This window comes from Scyliorhinus torazame, chromosome 5 (assembly GCF_047496885.1).
Source record: "Scyliorhinus torazame isolate Kashiwa2021f chromosome 5, sScyTor2.1, whole genome shotgun sequence".
Lineage (NCBI taxonomy): Eukaryota > Metazoa > Chordata > Chondrichthyes > Carcharhiniformes > Scyliorhinidae > Scyliorhinus > Scyliorhinus torazame.
The window spans coordinates 106,955,218-106,966,530 of record NC_092711.1 but is presented as its reverse complement, the minus strand read 5'-3'; the positions used below and the strand labels follow the sequence as shown (position 1 = coordinate 106,966,530).

The window sequence follows — 11,313 nt, the reverse complement described above, 5'->3', positions numbered from 1 at the left end:
CATGGACGCATTCGCACCAGTTGCACTGCCCATGCGCGCAGACCCGCAGCTCCCATTTGACGCCGGCATTGGCAGCTGGAGTGGCATGGGTCGCTCCAGTGCTGTGCTGGCCTGAGGGCCTCGGTATCACTGCTCCTGAGGGCCTGTTGACGCCATTGTGAAACGCGACGGTGTTTACGACGGTGTCAGCACATAGCCTCAGGATCAGAGAATACCACCCATGGTCTCACTAAGGCCCTGGAACACTGCAGCAAAACATCCCGACTTTTATATTCCAGTACCTTTGCAATAAACAATAATATTCCATTGATCTTCCTGATAACTTGCTGTACCTGCAGACTAACTTGCAATTCCAGGGCACCAGATCCTGCTATTCCTCAGAGTTCTGCAATCTCTCTCCATTTAAATAATATTGTTTTATTTAATACTTCCTGACAAAGTGGACAATTTACATTTTCCCAAGTTTGCTCCATCTGTCAAGGTTTTGCCCACTCACTTAACCTGTTTGCAGTCCTTTGTTACATAGAATTTACAGTGCAAAAGGAGGCCATTCAGCCCATCGAGTCTGCTCTTAGAAAGAGCACCCTACCCAAGGTCCACACCTCCACCCTATCCCCATAACCCAGTAACCCCACCCAACACTAAGGGCAATTTTTGACACGAGGGGCAATTTAGCATGGTCAATCCACCTAACCTGCACATCTTTGGACTGTGGGAGGAAACTGGAGCACCAGGAGGAAACCCACACACACACGGGGAGAATGTGCAGATTCCGCAGACAGTGACCCAAGCTGGGAACCGAACCTGGGACCCTAGAGCTGAGAAGCAATTGTGCTATCCACAATGCTACCGTGCTGCCCGAGTCCTTTGCAGAGTCCTTGTATCCATTTCACAAATTACTTTCCTGCCTGTCCTTGAGCCACCAGCAAATGTAGCCGCCATCCATCACATTCATAGATTGTAAATGGTTGCGGGCCCAGCATTGATCCTGGTGACATTCCACTTGTCACATCTTACCCACCCAGAAATGACCCATTTATACCTTCTGGCTACTTCCTGTTGGCTAACCAATCCTCTATCCATGCTGATATGTTGTCCCCAAACCACAAGCTCTTATTTTGTGCAATAACCTTTGATGTGGCACCTTGGGAAATACCTTTTGGAAATCCAGATAAAGCACATCTACAGGTTCCCCTTTATTGACATCCCTTGTTACTTCCTCAGAGAACCTTGATAAATTAGTCAATCACGATTGATTCTCTGAACTCCATTTTGAAACACTGTCAAAGAAAATTCCAATCTTCTCTACCCCTCTGGCTCCTTTGCCAATTACCTTAGATGGACTCACTTTCTGTTCAAGAGCCTGTCAACCCCTCTCACCCACTTTCCCGAAAGTGAACAAATTTAATCAGGAAAAGTCCAACAAATTCAGATATTTTCCTGTTAAAAGTTTATTGATGAAACAGAGCGTGGTTAAAAAAAACTAACAGAAAATTACTTGAGGATCAAAGACAACCAGAGTAACAGGATGTTCACAATGTTCTGGTCCCAAATGGTTTCCCTTCGGCTCCTCGGTACCCTGTTCCCGTGACCCCCCCGCTTTGGACACAGGGGCACTGAACCCTGGAGGTCACATCATCAGCCCCGGTCACCCTCACCCCTGAACCCTGATTGGTTGGAGGTGCAGTTCCCAGTCAGTCCTCCAGCACCTTCCTGTCTCTATTAGCGATGCCCATGGCAGTTCCCCAACTGGGGCACAGGCCCCGTTATTCTCAGCTAAATTCAGCCCTCAGCTCCATCACCTGGCTGTCATTGACACGAGCAATAGAGACAGAAAGGTGCCCGAGGCTCAAATAGGAAATCAAAACTTGTGGATTAGGATCTCCGTAAAGGTCAGCAACTTCTTATAAAAAAAATCAAATTCCCAGCCAACAAATTAAAGGATCACACGACGGGACTTCAAGTTTAATGACTTTTAATACAACAAAAAAACAAACTAGAAGCGACTTTAACTTGGAAACCTACACATTAAACTATAAAATAGAACTGTGCCCTTTTACACAACCTAAAATCACACTCCACGATTATAGTTACTCTGTCCTGGAAGTCAAAACTGAATTGTCTCAGAACCTGTCCAAAGTGATGATTCATTCCAGAGGATTTACTTCAGTTCTTCGACCAAGACACTGAGAAACAAATGTGAACTAGCAAAATACATAAAAATGGACTGTTAAAGCTTCTGTGGCTACGTAAAAAGGAAACGTTTGGCTCAGACAAAGGTTTGTCTGTTCCAGATAGAGTCATAGACATAGAACAATACAGCGCAGTACAGGCCCTTCGGCCCACGATGTTGCACCGAAACAAAAGCCATCTAACCTACACGATGCCATTATCATCCATATGTTTATCCAATAAACTTTTAAATGCCCTCAATGTTGGCGAGTTCACAGGAGAGTTTAGAATGAGGAATAGAGATCTCTACAGCCACCTTGTTCAACACTCTGGGATGTAGATCATCAGCTTTTGGGGATTTATTCACTTTCAGCCCCATTAACTTCCCCAATGCTACTTTTTCCACCAATACTAATCTCTGTCAGTCCCTTGGTTCTCTGGTATTTTGGGGACAATTTCTGTATCTTCCTCTGTGAAGACAGACACACATTGTTCAGTTTCTCTGTCATTTCCTGACTCCCCATTATAAATTCTCCTGTCTCTGTCTGGACTGGACCCACATTGGTCTTTGCTAATCTTTTCCTTTTCACATTCCTGTAGAAGCTTTTCCAGTTGTTTCTTATGTTTCTCGCCAGTTTGCTCCCATCAGTTTCTTGGTCCTCCTTTGCTGAATTCTAATGGATCTCATGGAATATTTAGCTTTTCTTGTTAGCTGAGGTTGCATCACCTTTCCTGTTGGATTTTTGTTCCTTAAAGGAATCGATATTTGTTGTATATATGTGAAATAAAAGTTGCAAAAATACCAGAGGACCGTAGGCTGCTCTCACCTTTGACAGAGAGAGAGCTGACTGGAGGTGATTTAACCCGAGGGTCAGCACACCTCAGGTGAAGGGCCTGGTCGAGAAGGCGGGCCTTCATGAATAAACTCAGCCAGTACAGGAGCTGAATCCTCACTGTTGGCCTTGCTCTGCATCACAAACAGTGGTCCAGCCAACTGAGCTAACCGACCCCCTGACAAATATGTAATAACTCCTTAAATATTAGGTATTCCCTGTACCAATCAGTTTCCCAGTCCACCTCAGACAACTTGCCCCTCACACCCTGATAGTTTTCTTCCGTGAGGGACACCCAAATAAATTAAACAGAAGACCCATGTAACCACCAGGGCCCATCTCCATGGCAACATGGCTTTGGGGGGGGGGGTTCCCAAACAGAAATGGAAACTAAATATCTTCAACTTCCAAACACCCTTTCGCTCTGTGATCCTTGTGCAACTTGAAGCCAGGTATTAGCAACAAGGCTCAAAGAGCATCAGCCCACTGGAGCCAAAGTAGTGAGACCGGTCAGTCCAGCAGAAAGAAACCCTCCAACCATCCCCACTGACCACCTGTCAGAATGACCAAAATGCAGTCCTGGATGTAGAGCAGAAACAATAACAGCAGAATCCAACCCCTGTCATCGATTGTGAAATTGTTGGTGTCACAGCAGGTGTGGTGAAACATGCAATCCCGTCTCACATTGAGAGGTGGACGGCCTCTTCCCAGTGTGAACTCGCTGGTGTCTCCGCAGGGTGGATAACTGAGTAAATCCTTTCCCACACTGAGAGCAGGTGAATGGCCTCTCCCCGGTGTGAACTCGCTGGTGTGTCTGGAGGTGAGATAACTGAGTGAATCCCTTCCCACACTGAGCGCAGGTGAACGGCCTCTCCCCAGACTGAACTCGCTGGTGTGTCTGCAGGGTGGATAATTGAGTAAATCCTTTCCCACACTGAGAGCAGGTGAATGGTCTCTCCCCAGTGTGAACCCGCTGGTGGCGCCGCAGGTGGGAAATGTGAGTGAATCCTTTCCCACACTGAGAGCAGGTGAACGGCCTCTCCCCAGTGTGAATTCGCTCGTGTGTCCGCAGGGTGAATGAATTACTGAATCCCTTCCCACACTGAGAGCAGGTGAACGGTCTCTCCCCAGTGTGAACCCGCTGGTGTGTCTGCAGGTTGGATAACTGAGTGAATCCCTTCCCACACTGGGAGCAGGTGAACGCCCTCTCCCCAGTGTGAACTCGCTGATGCTTCCACAGTGCGGATGAATCACTGAATCCCTTCCCACACTGAGAGCAGGTGAACGGCCTTTCTCCAGTGTGAACTCGCTGGTGTGTCTGCAGGCTGGATAACTGAGTGAATCCCTTCCTACAGCGAGAGCAGGTGAACGGCCTCTCCCCAGTGTGGCTGCGTCGATGAATCTCCAGCTGAGATGGGGCTTGGAATCCCTTCCCACAGTCCCCACATTTCCATGGTTTCTCCATGTTTTGGGTCTCCTCGTGTCTCTCTGGGCCGGATGATCAGTTGAAGCCTCGTCTACACACACAACACCGGTACGGTCTTTACACACTGTGAATGGTATGGTGTTTTTTCAGGCTGTGTCTGGTTAAAGTTCTTTCCACAGTCAGTTCACTGGAACTCTCTCACTCGGATGTGTGTTGTGTGGGTCTCGGTGCTTTTCCAGTCACACTGATGTTTGAAATCTTTAGTTGAGAGTTCGGGCAAACATTTCTCCTTGTAGATTCAAAGACCGATGATATTCAGGTTCCAGGGAATCGAGTGACTGTCAGATCGAGACGTAACGTTTGAGATTTCTGTCTGTAATTCCTCCTCGTCTAATATCCTGTAAAAACAATTTACAAAAGTCATCACTGTCAGTACAGGATAGAAACTCAGAACAGACAATTCTAGTTTCTATGTCACATTTTTTCCTCTCTCATTCCCTGAAAGCTGTAAATCTCCATCCCACACAATCTCCCTCCATTCTCACTCTGCTGTATCTAATATTCACCCTCCCTATTCTCCTGAAGGTGCTGATTCAGGCTGATTGACAGATCCAAGCTCACAGCTTCCTGTCCAGGAGATCACAACAAATATCGGCTGCAGTTTATCTTTATCTACCTTGTCTTTCCCTGTTAATATCTTAAATACTTCAATCAGATCACACCTTAACCTTCTAAATTCCAGCAAAAACAGAACTAATTTGTGGTTAGAACTTTGGGTCAGAGCCCCTGCAATCTCTCCCTCGCCTCCCACAGCATCCTGGGACACAATTCATTCAGACCTAGTAATCTGATAATTTTATGGGTGGCATGGTAGCATAGTGGTTAGCACTGTCGCGTCACAGCATCAGGGACCTGGGTTCGATACCCGGCTTCGGAGTCTGCACGTTCTCCCAGTGTCTGCGTGGGTTTCCTCCAGGTGCTCCGGTTTCCTCCCACAAGTCCAGAAAGATGAGCTTGTTAGGTGAATTGAACATTCTGAATTCTTCCTCTGTGTACCCAAACACAGGTGACTGGGGGATTTTCACAGTAACTTCATTGCAATGTTAATGTAAGCCTACTTGTGACAATAATAATAAAGATTATTATAATGTAAGCCTACTTGTGGACAATAATAAAGAATTATTATTGTCCAAAATTGTGAATGGGCCGAAAGGCCTCTTTCCGTGCTGAAAAACTCTATGTCTCTAAAGATAGAGGTGGGAGAGGGAAGGAGGGAATGACTTTACAGAGAAAGTGCCAAAGCCCCAACATTCACCAGCTCTGAGGACACACCTTAGCTCCCTTTCCAATCTGAAAGCAGCCTGAGCTGGATTTACATTCCCCTTAATTCATCATTGCTGGGTGATAATCCTGTACTTCCTCACCTCACACCACTGTGACAGCACCTTCACTACACAGACTGCAGCAACTGACCAAACATCACCTTCCCAGTTATTCCTGAAGGCACCGCCTTCCCAACCTGGCCCCTTGCCTGAGGTGTGGTGATCCTCAGGTCACTTCACCGCCTGTCAGCTCTCTCCCGGGACCAGGCCCTGTTTCACAGCAGCCATCTTGGGGAAACAGAGCGCATGCGCTGGCGTCTTGGTGATGCAACAGCTAATGGGCGGGGCCTGATGGTTTCTGATCCCAGCCGGGTCCTAGTGACGGTCAAAACTAATGCAGGCCACAGGTTTTTAAAATGTTTCACCCATGCCTGGGCTGAAGCTGATGTTTGTGGTCTGGGGGTCCCGTGGAGCATGTAGACATTCAGTGTGAGAGGCTGCAGCCTCTATATAGCTACCTGAAGGGGTTATACAGCATTTGATTACAATTCGTGGTCCTTTCCACTCCATTATCAGGATGTTTGTGTGATATTTTCTTACTCTCTGGGTGATCTTTCTTCATTTCAAATACATTTCAGCAGCAGGCTTACTGGTGATTTTTAAAGGAAAAGTTATTTATTATCACACTATTTCCCTGGATGTTTGAACATCTCAGTCTCTCGTCTCTTTCACATTCACTGACACATACACAGAAATTAGGTACAGATCAAGTTGAAGCTGTAATGATGAAAATGGAATGTAGACTGCAATCTTTATATTGCTGCAGGCCTGTTGTCTACTTGTTGAGCTGATCCTTTAGTTGGAGTGAAGCGTTTTTAGAAACAAATAATTCTCATGAGTCTGAAGTTTCTTGTAGATGAATAGCCAGGAGGTTGGTTAAACAGGGGCTGTTTAGCACAGGGCTAAATCACTGGCTTTGAAAGCAGACCAAGGCAGGCTAGCAGCACGGTTCAATTCCCATACCAGCCTCCCCAAACAGGCGCCAGAATGTGGCGACTAGGTAACTTCACAGTAACTTCATTTGAAGCCTACTTGTGACAATAAGCAATTTTCATTTCAGTTGGACGTGGAAGCTGGAATAAGTTCAGTACTGTGGCTTCACTGGGAAACATTCAGCTCTGCTATTTCAGCTGGTTCCTGGTGCTTCAGATGCTTCTCTCGCACACATTTGCTTTGTTCAGGGTTTATTATACTGCATCTCTGACAATTAACTGCAGAGTTAAAACTCAGACCCAGAACACCCCGATACAATAGCAGTTTACGATGCTAACTCACGCTTATCTCTGTTCCAATTCGAGCTCATTCTCCTGTGTTCAATACGGCAATTGGAGACCAACAGTCCAGAGATTTCATATTCCTCAAATGCTGGTTGATCCTGACACAACGAGACATTTAAACTTCACAGGTGGCTACAAAGTTTCCTCATTCAGGACAGTGTTTAACTAAATATTTGTCGCAGAATTGAATATTGCCCACAGTTTAATGTCCATAATAACCTGTTAAGTTGCAGCCACCTTGACAGAGTTTGTGGATCTGACAGTCTTTAATATCTAGTATCCTTGTGCTGAACGTGACATCTTGAATCTACTCTTGGGTCTGGTTAAAACAGTGCATTGTAGCTGGGTGGGATGGTCGGCACGGCAACACAGTGTAGCACTGTTGCTTCACAGCTCCGGGTCCCAGGTTCAATTCCCAGATTGGGTCACTGTCTGTGTGTAGTTTGCACGTTCTCCCCGTGGGTTTTCCTCCGGGTGCTCCGGTTTCCTCCCACAAGTCCTGAAAAACGTGCTGTTAGGTGAATTGGATATTCTGAATTCTCCCCCTGTGTACCCAAACAGGCGCCAGAAAGTGGTGACTAGGGGTTTTCACAGTAACTGGCAGTGTTAATGGGTGGGTGGGTGGTTACTCTGGCTGCCGACTTCTATTCCGTGGTCTTGTCTGTTCCCAGTGGCCCTGCAGAGGGAGCATGCGGTACCCGCCGGAATGCTTGACACCTTCCACAACCAGTGGATACCTCAGCGTACAGAGTGTTTCAGAAATACTGGGAACAATATTATGGTTCAGCGAGGAAGATTCCCGACACTTTTGTTGGGATGCCTAGCTGATTTTGGTCTTTTAGTTTGACTGGACCAGCAGGAGCGGAAAGAAGGTTCGATAGAAACTAGAATGATCTGTTTTGAATTTCTATCCTATTCTTACAGTGATCATTTTTGTAAACTTCTTTTTCAGGCATTAGAACGGGAGGATTGGAAGCTGGGCATCTCAAACCAAATATAACATCAAGATCTGATAGTCACTCAATTTACTAGGGTCTTAATATCACAAACTGTCAATGTGCTTGTCTGTTCTGACTGTGGGAAGGGATTTCAAACATCAGTGTGACTGGAAAAGCCCGAGACACACACACACCTGAGTGGGAGTGTTCCAGTGAACTGACTGTGGAAACATCAGTGTGACTGGAAAAGCCCCGAGACACACACCCACCTGAGTGAGGGTGTTCCAGTGACCTGACTGTGGAAACATCAGTGTGACTGGAAAAGCCCCGAGACACACACACACCTGAGTGAGTGTGTTCCAGTGAACTGACTGTGGAAAGAGCTTTAACCAGTTACACAGCCTGAAAAATCATCTTGTTTCCTCTTGTGGGAGAGTCTAGGACCAGAGGGCATAATCTCAGAGTAAGGGGTCTCAAATTTAGAACAGAGATGAGGAGACATTTCTTCTCTCAGAGACTAGAGAATCTGTGGAATTCTTTAGCTCAGCAATCCTTCTTTATCTGGGAATCAAACTGTTGTCTAATTGTCCCGGCAGTTACCAGGGTCCTGTGAGCTCCTCCAGCTGTTATTTTAATGCAGACTTCAACAATCTATTTTAAGTAGGTTTCTATTCAATTAATTCATTGTGACTGTCACATAACCACATTTTCAGTCTGGAAACTTAAACCAGCTGCTTTACATTCCATCAGGAACATCACAGTTTTACTCCAATCTCTGATTTGACAGCACGTTTCCAACATTCACCATTGTTCTTCCTGACCCTAAACACAGTTGTAAAGGAGCTTCTGTTCGGTGTCGAGGAGCTCTGAACCATGGAAGAGAAGAGCTGGGACACATTTCTCTCACACCTCAGGATTAACCCACACCGGGACTTTGCTGTCAGTGAAGAGAGCTGAGAAAGACCAAAGTGTTGTTTGTCCCTCTCAGTGTGACCCTGAAGGACAGTGTCCAGGCTGAAGTTCTGTTCCTGCCGTATGATCCTCCCCCAGATTGTCCTTTCTGAGCTCCAGACAGGTGATATTAAACACAGGTGAAAAAGACAAAAACCTGCAACGTTTCAAACCAAGCTTATTTATTTCACATTTATTCAGAATATTAAACGTCAACTGATTAAGACTGTCAGAGTGAACATTATTCAGTCCTGGACATGATTAACACCATCAATAAGGGTATAATCTAAACCTTGTGGTTGCTTGTGAACTCGCTGGTGTGTTAGCAAGTAGGATGATTGAGTAAATCCCTTTCCACAGACATTACAGGTGAACGGCCTCTCCCCACTGTGAATGCGATGGTGTGTCAGCAGGTTGGATAACTGACTGAATCCCTTCCCACACACAGAGCAGGTGAACGGCCTCTCTCAAGTGTGAACTCGCTGGTGATTCAATAGGTTGGATGAACGAGTAAAAACCCTTCCCACACACTGAGCAAGAGAACGGTCTCTGCTCACTGTGAACCTGCTGATGTATCAGAAGGTTGTATGAATGTGTGAATCCCTTCCCACAGTCAGAACAGGTGAATGGTCTATCCCCTGTACGAAGTTGCCAGTGTATCAGAAGGTTGGATGAATTAATGAATCCTTTCCCACACACAGAGCAGGTGAATGGCCTCTCCTCAGTGTGAGCACCTTGGTGTGTTAGTAAATCCTTTTTGTTTTTAAAGCTCTTCTTAGGCAGGACCGGTAAAAGATTTGTTATCAGAATGAACAAAAGTTGATGTGTCTGCAGGTGGGAAGACTGAATGAATCCTTTCCCACACAGGGAGCAGGAGAACGGTCTCTCCCCAGTGTGAATACGTTGATGTGTCAGCAGATCCTTTTTACATTTAAAACTCTTCTCATAGTCAGGACATGTAAATGGTCTTTTATCAGTGTGAACAAGCTGATAAGTCACAATGTGGGATGACCGAGTGAATCCCTTCCCACAAACAGGGCAGGTGAATGGCCTCTCCTCAGTGTGAACTCGCTGGTGTGTCAGAAGATTGTGTGAATGGGTGATTCCGTTTCCACAAATGGAGCAGGTGAACGGCCTCTCCCCAGTGTGACTGCAACGATGAACCTCCAGTTGTGATGGGTAACTGAATCCCTTCCCACAGTCCGCACATTTCCACAGTTTCTCCATGGTGAGGGGTCTTTATGTCTCTCCCGGTTGAAGCTTTGTTCTCACACAAACAAGCGTTTAATTTCTCCCTGCAGTGAATGATGTGATACTTTTTTTGAGGCTGTGTAACTGGTTAAAACTCTCTCCACAGTCAGTGGACTGAAAAACTCTTCTGATATGGTACGAATTAAGTAATGGCATGATGGGAAAACTGGTCAATGGGAAGACTGGTCAAAAGGTTTGATACTATACAAGAAAGACTGAAACTACTCATTCCAGCTCCCCAGGCCCAGGTAAAGAATGCTGCCCTAACTATTTTCAGAGCTGTATGGCCGTAGGCCAACTCTTAATAATTTGAAGTCTGAAAAGATGAGCGAAGGTCGAGCCATTCCAAAACACCGGACCTCAGCAACACCTGATAAAACTAACTCGTCATAACCCAGGGCCGTAGGAATTTAAAACAAAGATAAGTTCAGGAAGAAACAAGTCTATTCTGACCTTTCAATGTTCCCTCCGAGGACTAAATAATGGTATGAGTGATATGACCAAACATGGTCTGGTCTTTGCTTCCGTTTGTATTTCTGATCAAACTCCGGACCATACTGTTGTCACATAATCTTGATAAAGATAATGTATAAATATTGACTTAATTCTCTGCGAAAGCGCGGAACTTGTGACAGACTGAGCAGTTTTGTTGACTGCCCTCTGACTTCAAGTTTCAGCCATTACTGCATGCAGTTGTTTTCGAAAATAAAGCTTGTTATTCTGTCTTAACGAGTGTGTTGAATTTTTCTACCACAGAAGCGGGAAAATATTGACTATGACACTCTCATTGGGGGTGGGTCTTGGTGCTTTTGCAGTCACACTGCTGAAACAGAACAAACACTTCTCCTTCCAAATTCAAAGACTGAAGATATTGAGCTCTTAATGAATTGAGTGACTGTCAGATTTCGATGTGATGTTTGGTTTGAATTTTCTGTCGGCCAATCCTCCACTTCCAATATCCTGTAAAAGGAGTTTACAAAAGCCATCACTGTCAATCCAGGGTAGAAATTTTGAACAGCGAATTCTCGTTTCTCTGGAACATTTTTCCCTCTCTTGTTCCCCCAAAGCTGTAAATCCCAGTCC

General features: G+C 45.6%; 2 protein-coding genes across 2 annotated transcripts in view; both read right to left on the bottom strand.

The window, feature by feature from the left end:
• The window catches only part of LOC140417841 (uncharacterized), a 71,482-nt gene that overhangs the window by 13,424 nt on the left and 46,745 nt on the right, over positions 1-11,313 (bottom strand). Inside the window, exon 6 of the mRNA XM_072501289.1 lies at positions 3,658-4,503. Coding sequence (XP_072357390.1) covers positions 3,658-4,503 — 846 coding nt within the window. The remainder of the gene's footprint in view (positions 1-3,657; positions 4,504-11,313) is intronic.
• The window catches only part of LOC140421622 (uncharacterized), an 81,605-nt gene that overhangs the window by 50,545 nt on the left and 19,747 nt on the right, over positions 1-11,313 (bottom strand). The window lies entirely within an intron of this gene.